Genomic DNA, 25179 nt, shown 5'->3' with positions numbered 1-25179 from the left:
CCTCCTGGAGCCTGAGCCCAGGATCTGAGAGTGAACAGAACAGGAAGTTCTTGGTGGCCACAGATGTGGGAAGGTTGTGGGGCGTGGGGTGACGGCCAGGATCTAGGCCACCCAGAGCTTCCTGTGAGCCTTGGGAACTCCATGGTCATGAAGAGGGGTGACTGGGGGGTCTTTGGACTGGGCTTGCTGGCTGTGTCTAGGTCAGCTAGGGGGCCAGCAGCCTCAGCCAGCTCCTATTCAAGGCCATCATCTGACCCCTGGAAGGGTTCAGAGGCCTGGGAAGCAGAAAAGGACCGCTGCAGGGTTCCCTGCTGGCACAGGCACATGGGGCTCCACTGAGATTTGATTTGAACAGTATGTATTTCCTCTTGTCCTCGTGAGGCAGGCTACACTCTCTGCCACAGCCAACAAGGGCCTTTCATGCTGCGGCTTGGGGCCCAGCCCACCTCCAGCAGAGGGGCGAGGGCCAGCATCTCCTGGAGCAGGTGGGGAAACTGAGGCCCAGAAGGCAGTTCCTTCAAGGTAACATAGTGGAAAAACACAGGGGACACAGGGTTCTATCTATCACTGGGGCTGTGGCTCACTGCCTGCCAGTCCTGGGGTCTCTGAGTCTCAGAGAAGCAGAGGCCCTGCCTGCCGCCTGGTGAGCTGACTTGGCTCTGGAGATTAGCAGGATTAGCTAAATCCCTGGGTTGTACTAGGTTTACCAGAGGCGCCACCCTGGGAGACCTGGGGGTGGTTTGGCACTCTGAACCTCCGGTTTTGTTTTTTGAGACAAGGTCTCACTATGTAGTTCAGACTGACCTTGGACTCACTGTGTAGCCCGGGGTGGCCTCATACTGAAGGCAATCTTGCTGCCTCAGCCTCCCAAGTGCTGGGATTACAGGTGTGCACCATCATGCCCTGCTTCCGGTTTGGTGTTGGTCTCTAAGCAGAGCTGTTCTCCTGCTGGCTGATGGCCCACTCTGCCACTCCAGGCCTCTGGGACTGGATGCAGGCAAGTGGCCTGTGCCTGTGGGCCAGAATGGGGTGGGCAGGAGTGGGAGCATCTTTGTTTTTCAGCTGGCTGATGCCCAGAGGCAAGGTCTCCTTGATCCATCAGGCCCCTGCTCCCTGCTGGACAGGTCAGGGCTCTTGGAGGATTAGGGGCTCTGTTGTTGTGTCTGTACTGAGGGCCACTTGAGCTCTCTGTGAACTGCAGCGCCCACCCAGTGGCCTGTGCATTGGTCTCAAAGGGCATGAAGGTGTGGTGAAGTCAGAAGGGAAGGGGGCCTGGGGACCTGGGCAGGGCTGGGCTGGATGCTCTGGGTGGTCTTCCTGTGAGGAACGAGACTCCTGCCCATGGAGTACCTGCTGGGCTCTGTCTATCACAGTGGCACATTGTCTGTGCCCCTGCTTCAGCCATCCTGGGGAGGGGCCCCACACTGCAGAGCACAGTGTCAGAGCCACCGTCCTGCTCTCTATTCACTGCTTCATGGAGTCCAAACATCGGAACCCTCTGGGATCTGCCATGACCATGGGAAAGCATGGGAAGTGGGACAGTGAGCACCTCGGGGGCCTGGTGAGTCTGGGCCGGTTATAGCTGCACCACAGATCACTGTGTGACCTTGAGAAGTTGCATCTCTCTGTGCCTCCGTTTCCTAGTGTCTGCTGGAGGTGGGGATGCTCCATCCCTGTAATGAGGAACGATGATGATGTGAACACATGGTGGATTATGTAACATTTGAGGGTTCTGGGAGTGTCCACCTAGAATATTCTGAGAAATAACTTGAACCCTGGGAGGGTGAGGACCATGGAAAGGCAAATGCCACACTGAGTGCCAAACAGCAGGGATGCCCTCTGCAGAAAATGTCACCAATGGTAAAGACTCCATGTACAGTAGCCCTAAAATTGCTAAAATACCCAGGATTAAATCTAGCAAGAAGTGCAGAATTCATATGAGGCAACTGATGACGCCTTACAGAAGGATGTTGTGAACCTGGAGAAATGGAGAAAGGGTTCTAGTTCTGGGAAGAGAAACAATGACTTAGCTAAGATACTATCCTCCATATATAAGCCCACAAAACCATGGTAAGCAGCAGCATTTTGAAAATGCAACCCAAGAAGCTGCTTCTAAAGTTTCCCTGGGGCTGGGTGTGGTGGCACCACATGCCTGTAATCTCAGCACTCAGGAGGCTGAGGCAGGAGGATCACTGCAAGTTCGAGGTCAGTCTGGGCTACATAAGTGAGTTCAAGGCCAGCCTGAACTGCATAGTGAGACCCTGTCTCAGAAAGACAAAAAAAAAAAAGCTTCCCCAGAAAAGTGTAGGAGAATTTTCAGTAAGGTGTTGGAAGCAGAGTACTTGCTGGAGCACAAACTGAGTCTGCTGTCAGGCAGAGTAAGTCAAGCAGCATGGTGTAGATGCAGAATGAGGCAGGGCTCAGTGAAATGCAAACCGAGAGACTGCAAACCACATCAACCATGTTTCCAAACAACAAGACAGAGGGGCTATTCAGTAATGGTACCAGGCTGTGAGATACAGTATAATCAAGCAAAGTGCCAATTCGATCCCTACCTCACACCACTCACTAAGGCAAATTCCAGATGCACTAAGGAGCTTTAATACATCTATATCTTGTATGTGTGTCTATGCACTGAAGAGCAAATGTGGTGTGTGTGTGTGTGTGTGTGTGTGTGTGTGTGTGTGTGTAATAAAATTAATAGAAGATACAGGAATATACTTCTGTGAACTTGTGGCTGGGCATGTCCCTTTCTGGCAATGCACACCACACAGAAGCTATAAAGGAAAAGATCAACTTGTAAAAAATCTGAGCAAGACACTTTAAACAAAACTAAAGACAAATGAGTGGGGGAAAGTGCAGCTGGAGAAGGGGCACTGGGAGGGGCTTGGGCAAGAAAGGGGGCTGTTTATAGGTTTGCTTTTCAACCAAACCTCAGGACCATTCAGCTTTTTCATAACAGAAATGGTTCACATAAAATCTTATCAAAATGATGCCAGGCTTGATGTGTGTGTTTTGGGGGCCCATTGCCTGGTGGGAGGTGGCAGGGAATGGCAGGAGTGTGTGGTGGCCCCTTGAAGTCACTTCTACTGTAGAAATCCTCGTAGTTCAGTCCCTGGGGCAGGGCTGGAGACCTGGCAGGTGGCCTGAGGGATCTGTCTGTCCAGGGTGCTCTCCCTGCTGACAGATGTACTTCCTACCTCCTTGCCAGTCTCCAGCTGCCTGTCCTGCCCACTAGGAATCACTTCTCCTGCAGGTGCCGGTCCTGCTCCCACACTGACAGGGCCCTGGTTAGGGGCAGCATCACTCCACTCTCCCAGAGGACTGGTCCTCCTGCCACCTGCCTGGGGCCAGAGGTTGGCAGTAACCTCAGTGGTCACCCCACACCTACTGTGTGTCATGCCGGTGCTGTGAGGGGTACTGGCAGGGGACACTGTTCTAGTGCTTCTCTACACTGTCAAGTAAACGTGGTGCAGGTGAGAAAGATGACACACAGAACTGGAGTGACTGAGGTTGGGGGAACAGGAACATTCATAACGGGAAAAACTGATGTCCAGAGAGGGTGCGTGTCTTGCCCAGAGCCATGCAGCAAATCATTCACAGGATGTTGGCACACACTGAGGGGGGGAAAGGTGGGACCTCTCACCTGCCACCTCACCCACTATAACACCCATCATCCTGCCCCTTTTGTACAGATGGGGAGACTGAGGCTCTGAGAGGGTGGGATTTTGCTGAAGGTCACACAGTTGAGGGCCAAGCTCCATTTGAAACAGAGATGTGTGCCTTGTACTGGAATCAGATGCCCGGGTTTGACCCTGGTGTCGATGTTTGCTGGCTGTGGCCTCCAGTATGTCACTTTGTTGTGTGGAGCGTTCACCATTCCCATCGGTGAAGTGGGACCTCCTGAGGCTGTTATGAAGGTGCCTAGGCACCCAGCAACATCAAGACACTCAGATGTGGGCTGGGATAAAGAATAAACTTTACTCTTCTAGGGCAGGTTTCTGGGGGGCGGGGCCACAGAGCCGTGCACGCGCACTCGGTACAGGCAGGTGAAGCGCGGGTTCCCCCAGTTGCTGGAGATCTTCACCTTGACGGCATTAAAGGCCCGCAGCTGCTGGTTCTGGAGGTCAGGATCAGACACAGGGCCAGCGTGACCCACAGGCCTCCACACTGCCCGCAGAGGGGGCCTTTGCGAGCGGAAGGGAACCCTCCCATTTCGGGATGAACTGCCCCAAGGCCACAGAAAGTCCATACTCAGGGGTCGGAGTAGTAGGCACTGAGGCCAGAAGGACAGATCTGCTGGGGTTAGGGACATTAGGGACAATTTTTTTTTTTTTTTTTCCTCCGGTACCGGGAACCGAACTCACGACCTTGCGCTTGCCAGGCAGGCGCTTTTGCCACTGAGCTAAATCCCCAGCCCCTGCTGGGGTTAGGGAAATGGCCCAGCCTTGGGGCCTTGTCAGTGTGTGTGCTGTGGGATCTGGGGCAAGGCATGCCCTTCTGGGCCTCAGTTTCCCCTCTCTAAGATGGGAGTGGTAAAAGCTGCTCCCAGATTGCTGTGGGCATGAAATGGCATGAGGGATGGAAGGCTCAGGAGCACCGGCTTCCTTTTTCCCCTCTGGAGGGGTGGAGCCTGTGTTTGGTGCAAAAAGTCGGGGGAGGCGTGGCCTTCAGATCTCACTGGCTGGCTTCAACCTCCCAGGGAATTACAGAGGTGAAACAGGCCCAGAGAGGCAGGAAAAGCCCCAACTTCATACAAAACTTGTGGCCAGAGCGAGATCTGGGCCAGTCATGGCCTGGACACCGCTTGTCAAAGATACCCCTTGACAAGTCCCCCTGCCATTCCAGCCACCACTGATCCCGTTTCTGTCCTCAACTCCCTCCCCTCCAGGCCTCATTTTCCCCACCTGTCATTGGGTCAGCTGCTGGTTAGGGGGCTCCCGGTATACAGACTTTAGGGCCAGCACCCCTACCTGATCGGTCCAACATCTGTTGGCCCTGGGAGAAATGCGGCAAGAGGGCTTCCCGTGCAGATCAGGGAACATGAGGACTTCCAGAGGTGAATGGATCTCCCCGGGTCCCATTGTTGGCCCTGGGCAGTGGCTCCATCTGTCTGAGCCTCGATTTCTTTGTCAAGGGGGTATTAACTGGCACCTCCCAGGCTGTGGGCAACGAGTGGGGCTCAGGGTGGGCACAGCAGGTGCGCAGGTACCTGGAGAGCGAACGTCTGGATAATGTTTTCTGGCTGGAACTGGAACGCCCCAAGGAACACTTCCTCCCTAGGGGAGCTCTCCATGCCCTGTGCAGTCAGACCAAGGAGCTGATGTCAGGGACAGGCCCTCCTCCAGGGGGTGTCTCCTCTCTCCAGCTGAGACTCGCACACCTCCCGGGATGGGGAGCTCCTTACTTCTTTGGACAGTGTATCATTACCACACAGTGTAATACACAGAAAGAGCTCTGAACTGGGAGTCAGAAGCAGAGGATCTACTTCCAACTTTGCCACTGACATGTAGGACCGGAGTGTTTTGCTGACCTTCTCGAGCTCATTTTACCCAAGAGGTCCTGACAGTTCTCTGGACCTTCTCAGCAAAATGGGGGCTCCATGGTCTCTCTAAGCTCTTGGCTCTGAAAAGCCTGGCTGGGATGGAGCAGGTGCCTGTGCTCATCCTCAAAGGCTGGGGTCCGAGCCCACTTTGGCCATGTCTGCCCTCACTTGCAAGGCCTGGACTGCCACGTTATGTGGTGTCCCCTCACTAAGCACGCTCCCCGTTGGGTGACTCACGTAGACGACGAAGTCCTTGGGGGCGGTGTCCAGGCTGCCTGACAGGGAGATGGTCTTGGGGATGTGCTGCAGCGTGAGGTTGGACAGATAGACCTTCTGGGCCAGTTGGATGCTCACCTGGCCGCGGTCACCCTCGAAGGCCCAGCAGTTGCCCGGTGTCATGTTGGGCTGGAAGAGGTGTCACAGGGGTTGTAACAGGGGCTCCTCAACCTGCCTGGTCCTCTGTTTTTGTTCCCCAGAGGGAGCCACTCCTGCTTCTCTGCAGAACTGGGCCATGGCCACCCCTCCTGGGAGCTCCCTGCCTGCTTGGATTTCCCAGCCCCTAGCCCCTTGACACTCATTCATTCATTCATTCCTTCTCTCATCCATCTCTCCCCTTCTTCTTTACATAGTCTCACAATCACCCTCTGAGGCACCATTACTTTCCCCATTTTGCAGGTGGAGAAACTGAGGAAGAGAGCAGGCCGTTTGCATCTTCTAAGTGCCTGACAAGCCCTGCTCACACCTGGCTGCTTCCAAAGGAGGCCTGCTTATCCCTACCAGCCCAGCACCAGTAGACAGGCTCAGCACCATGCAGAGCTGGAAGTGTAACTCAGGCGGTGTGACCCTGGAGTATGACGTGAACCAGTACAATCTCCTGCCTCCTAAAGGGGAAGCAGAAGCTCAGCGAAGGAAAGAGGTTCAGCAGAAGTCACACAGCCAAAGTATTTGTTCATTCATCAGGGCTTGAGCCTTTTGGAGAGAGAATGTGGATGGACCTGACCTGGAACAGCATGTGCTAGGATAGGGGTTCAGGAGTGGGGCAGGGGCTGCTGGAGGATCTGGGACCAGGGGAGTTGAGGGCTTGCTGGATAGTGAGTAGGGTGAGGCTATGAAAGGCCCAGGGGCCAGTGGAGCAGCCTGGGGAGCAGGAGCTGCAGGGAGCTGGATCGGGCTGCAGAGTGCACCTCCCACCCTAGCCCTGCTGAGTCTTTGTGGGGCTGGTCCCTCCCTGGCCAGGGTTTGTCACTGCTTTGCCTTCCTTTGTCCCACAGTAGCTCCTTGTGTCCAGCGGGCCGTTCGCATCTTCTAAGTGCCTGACGAGCCCTGCTCACACCTGGCTGCTTTCAAAGGAGGCCTCCTTGTCCCTACCAGGCCATTGCTTCCTCCTGACTCTGAGTGCTGGCATCTTGGAGGTCCTGAGGGTGGGACTTATCGATGTGTCACCTGTGGAACTGGCACGATGTGGGGCTCGCCATGAAGACTAGATGTTGGTCAGTGTCTGCTAAGCCAAGAGATACTTGCTCTGTGACCTGGATGACCTCCTTCGCCTCTTTGGGTCTCAGTTTCCTCATCTGTGAGGCAGGACTCCAGAGGGACAGTTTGCTTAGCTTTGAAATCTGGCTCTGGCACATCCTAGTGACCATTTGTGTGGCTACAGTCAAGTGAACATGGCTCTTTGTAAATGGGTATATCAAGGGCCTGCTCCCAGGGATGTCCTAGGGTTCCCAGGTCCTGCGGTTCCAGGGCTGGTTGGGGCCTTCCAGTGCAAAGCAAGCTGTCCCTGTCCCTGCCTGTACTCCAGAGATGCCACCCCCATCTCTGCTGCCAGCTCTGTCCTTACACCCTGACCACACCCCTGCCCTCTGTCCTTTCCCCTGCTGTCCCCTACCTCAAGGATCACATCTGGGGGCTGTGCGTAGTTCCACAGCCGGATCCAGTTCCAGTAGGAGCGAGCCTTGTTGTGGTTGTATGTGGGTGATGTGTGTTCGAAGTCAATGGTGGCACCTGCAGGGGAGGAAACCAAATTGATTGGGCACTCACGGCACTCCCCAGGGCTCAGCTGAGTCCCTGGCCCTCCCTGCGGCTCATGGTCCCTTTGGGCAATGGGAGCAACGAAGGCTGCCATGACGGCAGTAGCCAGAGCACCCACTTTGCAGGGGAGAGTGCGGGGATGTGCTAGTGCACTGAAGCGCTCCAAAAGTGGAGCTGGTGCCTCTGTACCCAGCATATCACTGTGCCTATGGCCGTCAGTGCACCCAGCGCATGGCAGGGAGATGCCAGGCCCTGGGAGTTCAGCCAGGCCTGAGGGGGCTCAGGCATTGGGCTGCTGCCTTCTGATTCCACGTGTCATTAAGCTCTGGGTACACAGGTCAGCTGGTGCTGCCTGGTGTTCCCCGTGGAGGCCCAGCCTGCCTTGCCTGGTCCTGTCCTGTCCACTCATCTGTCTCCTCATGGCCTCCTAGGTACCCCTTGCTGACTCCTGCAGACCTCTGCCCAGAGCATTTTTCATGTGTCCGCTTGTCAAGAGTACTTTTCCTTCCTCACCGGGCTCAACCCAAGTGTTTCCTAGCAGGAAGGAAGCCTCCCCCTGCCTGCGTCTCCCTATCCAGCCCTCTGCTTTAGGGCTCCTGCCTGCCATTCAGCCCCAGTTGGTTTGTTTCTGGCCAGTCTCCCAATCCCCCCGGGCAGGGGCAGGGCTGTCCCAGTGACCTCTGTGTGCCCAGCTCGGGTGTGGAGAATGGTGTGGGGTGACAGCAGTGGGGAGGCGGGCACTGTAGAGGGCCTCAGACTCCTGCCCCTGCCTAGGGCCAGACCCCATTAGGGAAGATGAAACCAGCTGGCAGCAGAGGCAAGCTTAGAGGGGGGCATCCCAGCAGTAAGGGGGTGGGTCACCCAGTGCTCACATCCACCTCTGAGGACACTGGAGATGCAGATGGGGGTGGGGAGGCCACTTGCCTATGGACTTCAGGGCAAAGTCTGGCTTTTCAATATAGTCGCCTTGTATCATCTTCATTATCTTCTGGGCCAGTTTTTGCTGAAAAGGCAGAAAACTCAAGCTGTGCCCTGGTGTGCTTGTACAAATCATAGTCTCCTGTGTGTGTCCTCTGCAATTGACAGGTGGCTGCAGGGCATCCTCTTTCCCTACAGGCCTGTCCCTGCCTGCAGCTGCTGTGGCTGGCCCTGCCCTGGACAGAAGGCCCAGTGGCTGTGCATGAGGAAGCCCCTGGGACAGAGCAAAATCACCCCTACCCACTGGGTTTACTGTAAGCTTTCCAGGCCACCATGATGGGATGTCATCTGGAGGTCCCGAGTCTTTTGTGAGTGTGTATGGTACTGGAGACTGAACCCAGGGCCTTTGCACTGAGCTACATCCCCAGCCTGGGGAATACAGAAAGCAATCTTTGTGTTTACTCACTTGGTATGATGAATGGCATGGTGTGTGCATATGTGCAAAAGTGTTAAACCTGGATTTTTACCCACATGTGCATATGTTTATCTAAGCATCACAGGGGGTAACATACACCCACACCACTCTTCTGTTCTATAAACATGTATTTTACCATCAATGGAATGTGGGTGTGACTCATAGTAGGTATGCCTGGGGAAAGCAAAAACCTATCTGGGCATTCACCCACTAGGGAGATGAATGGCAAAGTGTGTACAGGAGAGCCAAAGCAGAAACAAATGCATTTTACCCAGGAAATGCTCTTTGCTATATTTCTGTACATTTAGGATTTGTTTTTTAAAAAGTTTTCTTTTGATTTTTCTTGTAGAAGTAGCCCAATTCAATACAATGGCACATGAAAAACCAGATTTGCAAGTTTTGGAGGAGGTGGAAAGTGAATCATCTAATCATTCATGCATGGATGATGAAGATGATAATGCTTTTGACATTGACCATGTGAGCCAAAGTTCCTGTGACAGTGAAATGGAGCAAGAACCAATCAATACAGACAAAGGGAATGCAGATCTCCTTGATTCAGGTGGTGAAGAAAACACCAGTGTGAGTACGTCTTTGACTAGTAGAAATATATAGTGAAGATCTCGACAGGAGTGAAACATATTGGATGGAATGCCTGTACTGCCATTCAGTGTTGGAAATTGTAACAGATGAAATGCTATATGATGTGAAATACACAAATGCTGAAATACAAGTAAAACATTCTGTATGCACCAATAGCCATACTCAACAATGTATTTCCTATGACACCTCACTAGCTGAACTGAAAGCATTCATAGGTCTGTTGTATTTAGCAGGGCTTCCTCAGGGTAATTGCAGGGATGTAAAAGACTTCTGGAAAAGCGATTGGTGTGAGTTTGTACGCTGAAGAGGCTTGGTTTCCTTCAGAATGGCCTGAGGTTTGATGATAAAACCACCCACCAAGAAAAAAAAGAACTAATAACCTGGCTGCTATCGACTCATAGTATAAGAGATTTGTGGACAGTTGTCAAGCAATTTACACACCATCTGAATACATGACTATCGATGAACATCTTGCAGCGTTTCATGGTCACAGTAGCTTCAGGGAGTATATTTCCCCAAAACCTTCATAATGTGGCATAAAAAGTTTGTGTGCTTGTAGATGTACAGACTCATGCTTTCAATTTAGAAATTTATCCTGGAACGCAGCCACCAGGTCCTTATTCATATAGTAATGGTATAGAAATAAACCAAATGATTCTGTGAACAGACTTGTTGCTGTCATTTCCAAAAGTAATCAGAATATGACATTTAACAATTGGTTCACCACTTTCCAACTGATGTTGTATTTGTTAACAGAGCACAAGCTGACCAGCATAATAACTGTATGCAGAAACAAAGCAGAAATTCCAAATGAAATGTTACAATTTCAAAACAGAGAATTGTACAAACTTTGGATTTCAGAAAGATATAACATTGGCCTTGTATGAAGAAAATCAAACTATTACTGCTGATGTCAACATTGTGCCAGGATGGAACTATTGATAGGAAAACCACGACAAAATGGAAACTTTTGAGATGGAAACTTTCAATTACAAAATCAAAGGCAGAATAGATGTTGTTGATGAGTTATGCAGCAACTACGATGTCACTTGAAACACAAATGGTTGTGTTTTACTTGACCCTAAACATGTGTGGCATAAATAGTTTGATAGTTTACAAAGAAAATAACAAGTGCAAAATATCATGTAGAAAATTTTTTTTTTGGGTACCAAGAATTGAACTCAAGACCTTGTGCTTGCCAGGCAGGCACTGTGCCACGGAACTATATCCCTGGCCTCTCATGGAGAAATTTCTTAGAAGGCTGGGACTGGAACTCGTAAGAGATCATTTAGAGCAGAGGACAAACAAAATGTTTCTGTCTATGAAACTACACAAAAAAATTGTGGAGCACATTGTTGAGCTGACAGGTGAACAGGCAGGCACAGCAACACAAAGACCTACTATGACAACAGGAAAACCAAGGAGATGTCAACTGTGCCCTAGAAGAACGGACAGGAAAACAAAACATACATGCTATCAGTGTAAGTGATATTTGTGTATGGAACATGTGTGAGGACTGCCTTAGGTGTGACAGTTGAAGCCAAGATTTTTGTGTAGAGTTTTACTGGTATTTTCATTGGAGTTCATATAGGAGTTTATTTCTGATGTTATACTTTAGGTTTTGTAAGCAAGAGCACAGCTGATGTGAAAATTCTGTTTATTCTAGATGCACAATAATATTAATAATTTAATACTTCATTCTATTGACATTGCATATTCTTGTTAACTACACACTGTATAATATAAGAACCTCCTGACAAAACAGCAAGGCCAACAAAATGTCAATTATGTTGTATAGAAAGGCCAGGAAAGCAAAACATGTGCGCTGTCAGTGTGAGCGGTATGTATGTACGAAACATGGGTTGTCATGTGAGAAGATTGACTTAGGTGTGATAACTGAAGAAAGAATTTTTTTTGTAGAGTTGTATTGGTATTTTCATCCTAGTTTATGGAGGAATTTATTTCTGGTGGGTTTTTTTTAGACTTGTTTGACAACTAAAAAACAATTGATCTTGAAAAATTTTGACGCTTTTTTATAAACAATAAATATTAAAAAGTTAATATTTTATTTTTTCCCATTAAGTACTCATTATTTGATGTAATAAAACTCATAAAAGTAAAATTAATAATTCATCAATAGAAATATTCTGAAGAATAAATGTGGGTATTATATACCCACAATAACGTGCCTTTATGACAAAATTGGTGTTATGCCCTGCAGGCTATATCTAAACAGTCAATTTAAGGATTTCCAGACAGCAAGGAGAGCCTTTAGCAGGGAGGAAATCAAAGCAAAATGGGCCACCCCAAAATGAGCCAGTGCGGGAAGAAGAAAACGGCAAAAGGAAAATGATCCTTAAAGAACTAGAAAAAGTTAGAAAAGATGTTGTGTTCATGAAACAAGAATAGAATTCTACAAAAGGGAAAGACTAGGAGAACAAACTCAAATTTTTTGGAGAATTCAGAACACATCAGTACAGGTAAACTCAGCAGAAGTTTTGGGAACATTTTTCTCAACTATAGAACAAAGAGACAAAGAGAGGAAAACAGGGAGAAAAGAAAAAAAGGTAGTAAATTAGCTCAGGAGTTAGCATCCAAATAATAAGTGCCTAAAAATGAGAATTAAAAAAAACAGGATCAGTGAGAAAAATCTCTAGTTTAACTGCATGATTAATGAGCATTTCTTACGACTGAAGGACATGAGTTTGCAGACTGAAAGGTTTCTAAGGGTGGCCAGCCTATGGGTATGTTTTCATGACAGTTCAGATGTCAGGTCAGATGTAGGGCTCCCAGGTAAGATGAGGTAAGCTCAATGCTTACAATAACAACAGCTAGAAAAGGTCAGAGCACTATTAAATCATATTTTAAAGCCATTATGAGTGATGGGGGAAACGGATCAAATGAAGATTCTAAAGTGAGGAGAACCATTCTGAGATTTGCTGACAATTTCTATTGATCAATCTTGAGGGACATCTGATGATACTGGGAAGGGGCTGAGGACTGGGGCTGAGGTCAGACAGTAGACTGCTATTGGTGAAGGAGAAAGCAGTAAGGTTGTTAATGATCACACAGGGATAAAGTGACAAATTTGAGGATGGAGGAGGCTCCAGCATGGCCAGTTTCCCCCACAGGAAGTTAACTGAATTTCAGTTAAAGGAGACTAAGGAGCTACTTCCAGCATTCCTGAAAGGCAGGATAAAACATCACATCCTCATATAGTTTAGGATCAACTTCCTCTGAGGGAGGACATCCCAAAGCAAAACAAGTATGAGATGGAAATCTTTGGACAGTGGTTCTCTATGGTATATGTTAGAACTCATGGCTTGGCTCCCGGCTCCCGAGTATCTGATTCACTAGTCTTGGATGGGGCCCAGGTATGGTGCTGCTTGGATTTGAGCTGTGCTGAGATTCCACTGTCCTGGAAAAAGTGGTGAGTCAATACACAGTATCTGTGGCTGTATTTTCCCTAGGACACCACCCCTGGGCACAATTAGAAACTGAAAGTCCAAGTTTGACCCTGTTAGAGAAGGCACCCCTGGGGCCTGAGATTTCGCATTTTGCAGGGCTAGAAGACACAACTGGAAACTTCAGAGTGTTCAAATGATGGTTAATCTTGCTATTAAAGCATTTGCAATTATTATTATTATTTTTAGTTTTAAAACAGGTCCGCCTGAGGTGGTGAACAGTAGCTGCACACTCACCGTATGTGTCATGTGAGTGCTACTAGTTCTCTTGAATTTGGCTACTGGTTAGCCAAACTGAATTTGGCTCCATCAAAATGAGGGATAAAACCAAGATAGATTATGACTTGGTTCATTTTTTCTTTTTGCCGGGAATCAAACTCAGGACCTTGAGCTTGCCAAGGTGGTTAGTTTTTAGAGAGTATACACCACACTTCATACTCTGTTGTATAAACAAATACCTATCTGTCTCTAAATAAACTGTTTACATTTTAAACACTCCTCTAAAAATCCCACCATGGGGATACTTACAGCAAGTATTTTCAGCCTTCTGCCAACATTTGAAAATTTTTGCTGCTTCATTGGCAAGAGTCTGAAGAGTTAAACTGAAAATCTCTCAGTAAGTTTTATACATTTTGCAATTGTAGGGGCTGGGGATTTACCTCAGTGGCACAGTGCCTGCCTAGCAAGCACAAGGTCGTGAGTTCGATTCCAGGTACCGGAAAAAAAACAAAACAAAAAAACCCGCCAAAAACCAATTTGCAATTGTGATTATTTGAATCAGCTCAATGCATGTCTAGGAAGTGGTCAGTCTACTTCATCTTTCTTAAAGAGGATAACTTTCTTGGTGGAAGATATAATTACTTAAAGCACATAGATCTCTTTTGAATACAATATCTAGAAAAACACTGAAAATTCTAGACATTCAAAAACAAGACCATATAGTTGATACCCAAGAGAAAAAACAAAACAAAACAACAGAAGAAGACCATAGATAACCCAGACATTGTCATTAACAGACAAGGATTTTTAAGATACCCATGACTCGTATGTTAAATAAAACAAAGGAAAAGATTGACAACGTAGAAAAACTGATGGAGAATTTCACCATAGAATTAATATCATAGATTCAAATGTATATTCTAGAACTAAATAAGATTTCATAGACATAATGCAGAATTATTGGTAAGTCTGAAGAAAGTTCAAAAGAAAATATCAAAGCTTAGGCATAAAGAATGAAAAAACAAATGTGCCAGGTAACAGCATAGAAATCATGTGCAACACGCTTTAACGGTTTAGCACAGATATAATTAGAAGCTAAGAAAAAATGAGATGATGCAGAACAAACAATATGTTAAGAGATAAAGGCTGAGAATTAAAACAAAAACTGTTGAAAAATATCAACCTACAGATTCAATAAACTCGGCCAACCCAGCTCCCATGTGGGTTATATATAGAACATTGGAAAAGGAAAAGATAGAAACAGACTAGACGGGAAGGGCCAAAGATAAGAGTAGTAATAAAATTCTCAATAGCAACAGTATAAACTAGAATACAGTGGTGGACTTCATTCACAATTCTCAGGAGAAACTTTCTAAACTTCTATACCTAGCCAAACTATCAATTAAGTGCAAAGGTAAAGGTGGTTTTAAACATGCAAGTTGTAGTTCAGTGGCACAGGACCTGCCTGGCAAGCACAAAGTCCTGAGTTCAATTCCTAGTACCAAAAACAAAACAAAACAAAACAAATTACCAGCCCATCTTTAGGAGCTGGGGATATAGCTTGGTGGTGTAAGTGCCCGGCTGTCAAGCACAAGGTCCTGAATTCAATTCCCAGTACCAAAAAAAAAAAAAAAAAAAAAAGTCATCTTAACATGCAAGTTGTAAAAATATTTTTTAAAAAGGTGTTTTTAACATGCAAGTTGTATAAATGTACTTCTTTCCTAGGAGGATGTTGGGAGATAGCCTCCATCAAAATGAGGGATAAAACCAAGACAGATTATTACTTGGTTCTTTTTTTTTTTTTTTTTTGCGGGGAATCAAACTTAGGACCTTGCACTTGCCAAGCAGGTGCTTGGGCCACTGAGCTATATCCCTGGCTCAGATTATGACTTGGGATACAGAAAATAAATCAAACTGAGGGGCTAGGGATTTAGCTCAGCAGCAAAGTACCTGCCTGGCAAGTGCAGGGTCATGAGTTCAATTCCTGGTACCGGAAGGAAAACAAAAAACAAAAACAAAAAACAAAACAAAATCAAACTGAGAAGTTAGATGTTCAAGGCAGAATGGCCTGCATCTCACCTCATCTGACATGGCTTCCATCTCCTTGAGTTTGGCAATGAGCTGGTTCACACTACCTCGGAGGTCCTGGATTTCCCCAGTGTGGTGTCGTACCTTCTCTTGGTACAACCTTTTCAGGAAGGAGTGAAAAAAAGAACTGACTGCTTTGTGATGTTGCTATCGTTAACCTCAAATTCACCCTTTGCTAGTCAACCCTAATAGGACTAGGTAGCCTAAGACTACTGGGTCTTTAGCCTATCTCTGGGCTCATTCTTTCTGTTTAGACTGTCCTTAAGATCAGCTACTTTCTTTCAAACGGTTCTGAGGATTTTGTCTGTAATTAAGGGTGGTGACTTGTTAGCTAATATTTCTTCTCAGCTACAACTTACTGATCTCTATGCACTATGAACTAGTCAAGGCTCTTCACATTTTTTAAATAATGCCTATAATTACCTAGAACAAGGTGGATGATTTGCTTCATCTCACAAATAAGAAGTCAAAGGCCTAGGGAAATGAAGGGACTTGAATAAGGCTAGGTGGGTAGGAACTGTGGGGCTAGGATTTAAATCCAGGTTGGTCTGACTATAGAGCCTGCATTCCTAATTAATGCACTGTAACTTCTTGCTATAGCTGTGGATTTTAGGTGATAGAACTAAGAAGCAGATTCTTCTTACCTCAAGCTCTGCAGTGGACTATTTATGCTGTCATCCTGGTAGAGTATTGAGGAAATCAGGAATCTCCATCAGGTGGCATAATCTGGACCTAAGAGCTTCACCCATCCATTCTCCCACAGCCATAAATCCATCCATTCACCCAGCTTCTTGTTTACTCTTCCATCCATCAACCCACCCACAATCTTCCAAATTCCAAACTCCACTTACTCTCCTTCTCATCCATCCATGCCCATCCACCTACCTTCCCCATCCATCTACTTTTCTATCTCCCCCAATTCCCCTTCCATATACCCTCCTATACATTCACCCTAGCTCATACATCCACCCTCCCTCATCCATCCATCCACTCATCTATCCCGTCTGACTTCCCATTACTTATCTATTTTCCCATTTATATATCTGTCTTCCCGTCAGTTCCTTCATTCATGTTTCCTTTACATCCAACCTTTCTCTTTCCATCCGTCCATTCACTCATCTATCCTCCTATCCATTCTCCTTCTGTTCATACCCAGCCGTCTGGCTGGCCACTCAGCCATCCAGTATTGATAGTGGCAGCCCTGTGGCTGGCACTGAGCTGGACACTGCTTGGTTGAGTCAGCCATGTCTCCTTCCTTCAAACTTGCTAGTAGAGTGGGGAGACAGTTCAGATTACAGAAAATTGCACTGGTGTTTCTGGAATAAGTGCTCCTTTAGCTGGGCCTTGAACCATATGAAGACATTCATAAGGGGGAGAAGGAAAGGGAAAGACAGGGCCCTCCGGTTCCCCTTCCTGATAGGCCTTCGGAGACTTCCTCAAAGAAGGAGCTCTGGTCACTTGTTTTCTCTTTCCTCCTCCCCAGAAAACACAAAGAAAATGAATCTCATTTCATTTAAGCAGAAATGAAGAGAAATGTGTTCCTTATTCTTATTACTTTGCTTCAGAAATGAAGGCCACCTTTGCGGGAGAGTGACAGAAGAGTCATCCTGGTGGAAGGAATGTTGGAGCTGGTCTTTGGCAGTCTTATTTGGCAGGAGGGATGGGTCCCCCAGGTGATCAGCATGACAAAGGCAGAGATTTGGGTCGGGGGTGAGTCAGTAAGGGACTGATGGGGTCTGGATGTGAGGAGAGAGAGAGGAAGTATGGGAGGAGGTGACTGGTTTCCATGACAACAGTCAACTGTGGCACCTGAAGAGGACATATGCTCACCTGCCAGACTTCCATTTTCGATGGTATGTGCACAGAAAACACCCAGAATCCTGTGGGGCCATGAGAAAAAGAACGAACTACTTAACATACAAGGCCTGGGTTCTAGAATGAAGGTATCTGAGCTCAGATTCCAGCCTTGTCACTTACTAGCGTTGTGCAACTTTGGGAGACTTTACCTAACCCAGTTTCCTTCTCTGTAAAATGGGAACAACAGTAATATCCACTTCATGTTCAAATGATAGATGCTATATATATATCACATAAGTTATATGATACTTCTTTCCCATCTCATCCTCGTTGGGGCTAATTGACCAAGAAAAGAAGGCAGGGTGGTCTTTTCTGGGTGGTGACATTTGGTGCTCTCCAGTCTGGCTGAAATCTCATTATTGAAGCTATTATGTAAGTCTTTAAAACCTGTGTGTTCTTAATGAAGAATTTAACAAACTATGAGCAGAAGAGTACTTCCTCAACCTGATTAATGCTGTCTGTTGAAAAACTCCCAGCTGGCATCATACTTCATGATAAAGGACTGGATGCTTACCTGCTAAGATCAGGAACAAGACAAGGATGTCTGCTCCTGCTGTTTCTAATTAACATTATTTTCGAGGTCCTAACTAGGTCAGTTATTCAGGAAAAAGAAATAAAAGGAATCCAGATTGGCACAAAGGAAAGAGAAATACTATCTCTTTTTGAAAATGACATGATCTCACACATAGAATGGTATTGAAGATTAGGCAACTTGCCCAGTGTCAGAACTAATAATTGAGTTTAGCAGGTTGCAAGATTAATATACAAAATCAATTGTATTTGTATACTATGGTAATGAACAGTCTGAAAAATGAAATTAAGAAAAAAATACCACTTACAATTCATAAAGAATGAGATATTTAGGAATAAATTTAACAAAAGAGTGCATGCCTGTAATCCCAGCACTTGGGAGGCTGAAGCAGGAGGATTGTTGTGAGTTCAAGACCAGCTTGGGCTACAAAGTGAGTTCAAGACCAGCCTGAACTGCATAGCGAGACCCTGTCTCAAAAAGACAAAACAAAAGAAGCACAACACTTGTACTTAAAAAATAAGGAAACTGTCGAAACAAATTAAAGAAGACTTTGCAATATCCGCCAATAATGGAAAAATAGCCTATGTTCATGGATTGAAAGACAATATTGTTAAGGTGACATTATTTCCCATATTTATCTACTGACCAGTGCTACCCCTATTGAAATCCCATTGACCTCTTTTGCTGAAATTCATATGAAGATGTACAGGATCCATAAGAGCCAAAACAATCTTGGAAAAGAATAAAGTTGGAGGAATCACACCCCTGATTACAAAACCGACAACAAGCTGTATCAATCAATCCAGGGTAGTACTAACATACAGATAGATATACAGATCAATGGAACAGAACTGAGAATTCAGAAATAGAACCCACACATTTAGGATCAACTGAATTTCAACAAGGCTGCCAAGATAATTGTGAGACAAACAACAGTCTTTTCAATTAATGGTGCTACAACAATTTGGTGTCCATATTCAAAAGATAAAGTTGGATCCTACCTTACACCATATGCAAAACTAAAGTAAAAAGTGGGTCATGGACCTAAATGTAAGAGCTATGGTATAAAACTCTTAGAAGAAAACATAGGAGAGACTCTTCATGATCTTGAGTTGGGTAAGTGGGTTTGTAAATATTAATACCAAAAGCACAAGCAATGAAAGAAAACATAGATTACTCAGGCTTCATCAAAATTTAAAACTTTTGTGCTGTAGAGGACACCACCAAGAAAGTGTGAATTCAACTCACAAAATAGGCAGAAATATTTGTAAATCATATATCTAGTGAGGGACTTACATCCAGATTGCATAAGTAATTCTTACAACTCAGTAATAAAAAGACACTCTGAATGAGCAAAGGATTTGAATAGGCATTTTCCCAAGAATGTATACACAAGGCCAATAAGCACAGGAAAAGATATTTAACATCATTAATTTTTAGGGAAATGCAGATCAAATCTACAATGCCATATCACTTCATGCCCTCTACAATGGCTTATAGAAAAAGAAAGATAATAACAAGTGGAGAAACTGATGAGCGGGAAGGAGAAATGCTGGTGAGAAGGTAAAGTGGAGAAAAAGTGGAGAAATGCTGGTGAGAAGGGAAAGTGGAGAAAAAGTGGAGAAATGCTGGTGAGAAGGTAAAGTGGCACTTTGGTTTTTTTTTTTTTTTCTTCCAGTACCGGGAATTGAACTCACGACCTTGCGCATGTCAGGCAGGCGCTGTGCCGCTGAGATAAATCCCCAGCCCCCAGAGATGGCACTTTGGAAAACAGTGTGACAGGTCCTGCAGTAGCTAGGACTCAGCAATTCTACTCCTAGGTAAATACCCAGGACAGCTGAAAACACATCCACACAAAACCCACAAGAACTGAAACTGCACAGGAACCTTCCTAACAGAAATAACCAAAAAGAAAAACAAACAACCCTAATATCTGTCAACTGATGAAAGGATGTCCCCCCCTGCTATGACTATTTTTGGTCACAAAAGAGAATAAATTCTTGATACATGCTATAGCAGGCGTGAATCTTGACAGTATTACGCTAAGTGAAAGAAAGCCACAAAGAACATTTATATGAAATGTCCAAATCTATGCAGACAGAAAAAAAGTAGTGGGTGCCTAGGAGGAATGTGGAAATGACTGCCAGCAGATGAGGGGTTTCTTTTTAGATTGGCGAAAGTATTCTCAAATTTGATAGCGGTGATGGATGTACAACCTTGTGAATGCACTGAATTATGTGCTTTAAAAGGGAAAACTTTATGGTCTGGAAATTGTATCTCAATAGAGCTGTTATATTCGAAAATGCTGTTGCTGGGTCAACACAGGGAAACTCTCTTGTCCTTCTTTTTCCCTGGAGAACCTTATTCTGTCTTTCTCCCGCACTGACACCCCTACTCCAAGGCCAGCATACTTGAGTGGAGTGGGGGGCAGGCTCCTTTGCTTGGGAAGCAACCCTGTGATGCGGGTGGCAGAGGAAGTGGCCAGAAAGCAGCCGTGGAAACCCAGAAAGAGACTATAATAATGATCATAACATGGACTGGGGAGAGCTTTACAGTTTTTAAGCATTCTTTAGCTTTGAAATCTTTCTCTTGGGCATCATTTCATTTATTCCTTACGGCAACCCTCCCTTAGACAGATGGGGAAACTGAGCATGTAGAGGGGCGGTTCCTTCCCAGGGTCACAGAGTCAGTGCCAGAGCCCTTAATATACCCTCCCCAGCATGGTCAGGGCCCCGGGGGTGCTCCCACCCGGGACAGGGCCCTGGAGACTCACCCAAGGCGCAGAGGACCAGAATACCTGTCTTCTCCATGAACTTCTGGCAGATCGCCTTGTATCTGGAAGCCCGGAAGCTGTGGTCAACAGGAGGCAGGAGAGCCAGGCAGATGCCCCCTCCCTCTCCTCATTCTTTGCTGCTCCTGTGGGCTCACGCCCCACCCTTCTCTTCTCCCTGGTGCCCTGGCCTACAGGGGTCAGCCCAGTGGACTTCGTCTTAGGACCCCAGGGTCGGCACACCCAGCACTCCCGTAGTGGTTCTGTGTCTGCCTTTGAGGGGAGTTCATGAGTGGTGGGGCCGGGCCCAGAGTGAGCATTAAGGAAAGGTTAAAATTTGAACTTTAATTGGATGAATGAGGCAGATAGCTGTGCAGGAGCACAGAGGAATTTACAGGGGTGGAGCAGGTAAAGGGAGAGAAGCGTCTGGAAGCCCAGGCAGGAAGCACAGCTGTGAGAAACTGCAGCCCAGTCTTTTCTATCAAAGGTTATAAACAGGAGTGCCTCCACCTTAGACTCCAGTCCGCCCTGGGCTGCCCTCACCCACCCCTTACACCAGAGTTACTGGGAATGTCTGCTCAGCTTTGATTCCAGCAACACGACACCACCAACAATAATTTATCAACAGCCAAGGACTTTGAGTTCCCCATCCACCCTATTCTCCCCTCCCTTAGCAACCCTGGCCGGCAACCCTTCAGGCCTTCTCCCAGCACCACTTAAATTAGCCAGTTGGGACAGATTGTGAGCCTTCAAACAAGCCAATGGAGAGAAGGTCGGCTGCTTCTCATGAGTTAGAAAATAAAAGGACCCTGCTGCTGTGCCTCTGCATGTACTTGCTACTTCATGCTAAAATGTGCTAGTGCCCTTCTGCAGAAGTAAAACAACCTTGCTTGTTGAGATTTCTTGATGTCTGAGCGCTTTGTTATCAGCACTGACAAGCTGAATCTGAAGGTATGTTCCCAACATAGTCCAGGCAAAGGTGTAGGGCTGGGAACAGGAGCATTGTCTATGGAGAGAACCCCAGCCTGCCTGGCCCTGTGGGTCCACAGCAGGAAGGCAAATGAGGGCAGTTTGGAAAGGCAGCAGGGGCAGGGCTTCAGGGGGCTGCAGGATGAGCTGGAGCAGGGGAGTCACAGTGGGTTCTGGGTTGGGGTTCTGTAAAAGCCAGGTTTGGGATCCCTTATCCATTCTGGCTATCAGGAAGAGGTCCAAAGCCATGAAGAGGCTGCATGGTCACCAGCTGTCCCCTGTCCCCATTCCCCTACTTCCCGCTCACCTGCAGGTGTTGAACAGGACTTGCTGGGTCTGGGTTCTCAGGAAGCAGGCCAGGCAGTTGAACCAGGCTGCAGTGGAGACAGGAGGGCAGTGAGTGCCATTGCGCAGACTCACTGGCTGCCCTGGAGCTGGGGGAGACCCGGGAGCTGGAGACCCGCTTGGCCGCCACTGGCTCAGGCCATGGGTGAGCACCAGGCTGGAGTGAGTACAGGTCCCACAGATGACCCCCGCTCGCCGAGCAGTGGCACTGAATAGCAGCAGTGGCTCTGGAGCACAGCAAGCACTGGGAGTTGGCACGGGCAGGGTCCTTGTTGGGTTCATTTCTAGGTGCCTACCACGGAGCTAGGGGAAAGCAGGGATTCAGGATGGCCAGAAGTGGAAGGATACATGGGTGGCCGGGGGACTGAGGAAAGGATGGCTGCCTGACCTGGAAGATGGATGAATAGGAAAATGGGTGAGAGCATGGGAGGAGGAGAGGATAGATAGAAAGGCAGAGAGGTGGGTGAGCGGATGGACAGATGTATCAACAAATACCAGAATGGGTGAATTGATGAAGGACTCAGTGGAGGGATCGAGGCACCAGAGCAGAGGAGGGCTGGCAGGTAATTTCCCCTTTAAACAGCAAGGTTCCTTCCTACTTCCCCTTTCAATTGCCAGAAAGACCCTGCCTGGGATGCGCCCCGCCATGGGAAGGCTTCAGAGCGTGGACTGCTGCTGTCTACAGACCCTGCAGCAGGGCTGGCCTCGCCTGGCTGGGGTCTGCCTGGCCTGAGACGGGACCCTTTCCCAGGCCACATGGATGGCCAAGCTGGGGCTTGAGTGCATACATACACACACATTCCAGCACAGAGTGTGTCAGGCTGACGGCTGGGGTGTTGATGCGGGCACGCAACAGGGCGCCGTCATCTGCGGAGAAAATAACGCTGTCACGTTGCTGCCAGCCTCCGGGACACAGGCTTGGTGCAAGTATCCCCCGCCGCCCCATCTCCTCTCTTGCTGGGCCCTCCCGTGTTGCCTGTGAGACCTTTCTGAGCTGCCCATGAGCCCCCAGAGTCCCCCCCTTGGCTCACTCCTCTGTGCTGTGGGCTCCTCGGCCAACCTGCAGGGGTTCCGGTTTCGCTGGTTGCCCCTGGGGAAGACAAAGGTCATGGTCATGATCACATTTTAAAATCTGGAGGGTATGGATGTCGCTACATTCCAGGTGGAGAAACTGAGCCACAGAGCTGATTAGGAAATGCCGGACTACACCTCAGGGACAGATCTCTCTGGCTGCTCCCAAATACAGGCCTCTTTTGAGGACAAACTCTGGTTGCTTTGACCGCCATGGTGATTGTCACCCAAAAGCTACCCCCTGCTTCTTGGCAGAAATCTTATTTTTGTCTCATCCTCATCTTCCACCCCATGTGAGGTAAGGCATCGGATTGTTTAAGCCTGTTGTGGCCCACCCACCCGCTTCAAGTGTTGGTTTCAAGGGTGCGGCATTGGCAGGGGTGAGGTAGGGTGGGGTGTGGTGGCTCTGGCCATATAGGACTTGGGGAAATGGTTTGGTCACCGCTGAAATGAGATCCTCAGGAAGCACAGCCCACTTCCCTTCTACCTTAGATAGCCATGTTTCTATCTGACAGCCAGAGCTGTGGCAGCCATCTTGTGACCACAGGGAGAGGAGGCTATAAGGAACACCAAATGATAGCAGTAACTTGGGTCTTGGGAGGCATCAAAGAATGGGAAATTCATATACTCTGGAACCATCTGCTCCTTAGAACCTTTTGGTAGGTGAGATAAAAGTATTTCGTTTACTTCTTAAGGCAATGTGCTACAAACTTTACAAATTATACCCCCTTTGTGTTTATGCTTATTAAGAAATTATCCGCATGCCTGTTACAGTTTGGATGCTGACTGCCCTTTCCCCAGAGCCCTTGTGTTAAAAGTTTGCTTCCCAGGGTGGCACTAGGGGGCAGTACTGTGAACCTATGTGTGGGGGGCTACTGGGAGGTCCTTGGGTCACTTGGGGTTCTCTTTGAAGGGATTGTGGAAACCCAGGCTCTTCCCTTTTCTCTGCTTCCTGGCTCATGAGGAAGTTTTGTTTCCACTCACTCTCACCATACTGTGCTGCCACACAAAGCAACAGGGCCACCTGACCATGGACTAGAGCCTCCATAACCATGAGCCCAAACAAACCTTTTTTCTTTCTAAGTTATTTACCTCACATGTTTTGTTATAGTGACAGAAATATGACTAACATAGTACCCGGTTATGCTAACATATTATCATTGTTTCCAAATGTACAGATTTATTTAAATATTCCTAAAGAATATATAGCACAGTAAAGTGAACAGTTTACAGCAACTTATTATGTGTCTCAAAATAACTGAGAGGAAGCTAAAGTTTCCCAACAGGAAAAAATGCTCATTACCTGATTTGATCATTACCTGTAATACATAGGTACTGAATTATCACATTGTCCCCATGAATGTGTACAATTCCTAAATGTCAATTGAAAACAGAGGGATTAACTAAAAAATACATATTCAAGTTATAACAGCTTCTTCCCTCACTCTTGTGGATTTTTTTTTCTAGTACTGGGGATAAAACTAGTACTATAAAGCTAGGCAAGTGCTCTATCACTGATCTACAGCTCCAGTCCTTTTTTATTTTTATTTTGACACAGAGCCTCACTAATCTGCTCGGGCCTCATTAACCTGCTCAGGCTGGCCTCAAACTCCTGATTCTCCTGTCTCAGCCTACTGAGTAGCTGGAATTACCATGGTTTGTTTTGTATACGTTCCTGCTCTGGGGCCCAGAAATGGGCACCATTTTGTTGGAATTTCTGTCACCTGCAACCAGAGGCCCCCTAACAGACCCAGGGACAGAGACGTGCGTTTTCTTGTTCAGCACCTGCCTCCCTCACTAGCATGAGCTCCCTGAAGGCAGAACATATGGATTGGCACAACACTGTGCTCCCTGGCCTCTGCCCCATGCCTGGCACACAGCAGGTATGCAAGAAACACATGCTGGAAGGCTGGCCACTCTGCCACCTCCTGGCTGGAGCCTTTGGGAAGCCACCACCGGATGTCTCTGGTCTTGCTCAGCTGCTGTACCTGCAGCACAGTTGCTGCCCCTGGCTTACCTCCTAGGAGAGGATGAGGCCTTTTGTAAACTGTAAGGGGCTGGTCAAAGGGAGGGGCTGTCCTCACCTCCTGGGCCTGGCATTGTAGACCACATCTTCAGGCAGGACACATGGGTCCCCAGGGTTCCTTGAGAACCGTGGCATTGATGTCTTTCTCTAGGATGGAGAAATGGTGGTGGGGATCTCTGGAACTCAATGAGGAGGAAGTGGCTGCTGCCACCGCCTCTGAATGTCTCCTGGAGGGTGACATGTGGACGTGCTGAGGTCAGGTGGAACTG

General features: G+C 47.5%; 2 protein-coding genes across 2 annotated transcripts in view; one reads left to right on the top strand and one right to left on the bottom strand.

Moving 5' to 3' along the window:
- Efcab8 (EF-hand calcium binding domain 8) overlaps positions 1-7424 on the top strand; it is a 67350-nt gene extending 59926 nt beyond the window's left edge. Inside the window, exon 27 of the mRNA XM_013514343.1 lies at positions 6221-7424. Within this exon, the coding sequence (XP_013369797.1) occupies positions 6221-6271 (51 nt within the window). The 3' untranslated portion in view covers positions 6272-7424. The remainder of the gene's footprint in view (positions 1-6220) is intronic.
- On the bottom strand, positions 3963-25175 carry Sun5 (Sad1 and UNC84 domain containing 5). Its single transcript, XM_005384857.1, has 13 exons — positions 24969-25175; positions 22845-22903; positions 22606-22680; positions 21776-21842; positions 20503-20564; positions 17171-17220; positions 15985-16019; positions 15332-15440; positions 8501-8579; positions 7434-7549; positions 5783-5950; positions 5213-5299; positions 3963-4120 (listed from the first exon to the last, which is right to left on the bottom strand). Exons 1-13 carry the CDS (start codon positions 25043-25045, stop codon positions 3989-3991), a joined length of 1116 nt encoding a protein of 371 aa, XP_005384914.1. The 5' UTR covers positions 25046-25175; the 3' UTR covers positions 3963-3988.
- Between the last annotated feature and the right edge of the window lie 4 nt (positions 25176-25179).

This window comes from Chinchilla lanigera, unplaced genomic scaffold (assembly GCF_000276665.1).
Source record: "Chinchilla lanigera isolate Chin_1 unplaced genomic scaffold, ChiLan1.0 scaffold00021, whole genome shotgun sequence".
NCBI classification, from domain to species: Eukaryota; Metazoa; Chordata; class Mammalia; order Rodentia; family Chinchillidae; genus Chinchilla; species Chinchilla lanigera.
This window is presented reverse-complemented; position numbering and strand designations above follow the sequence as displayed.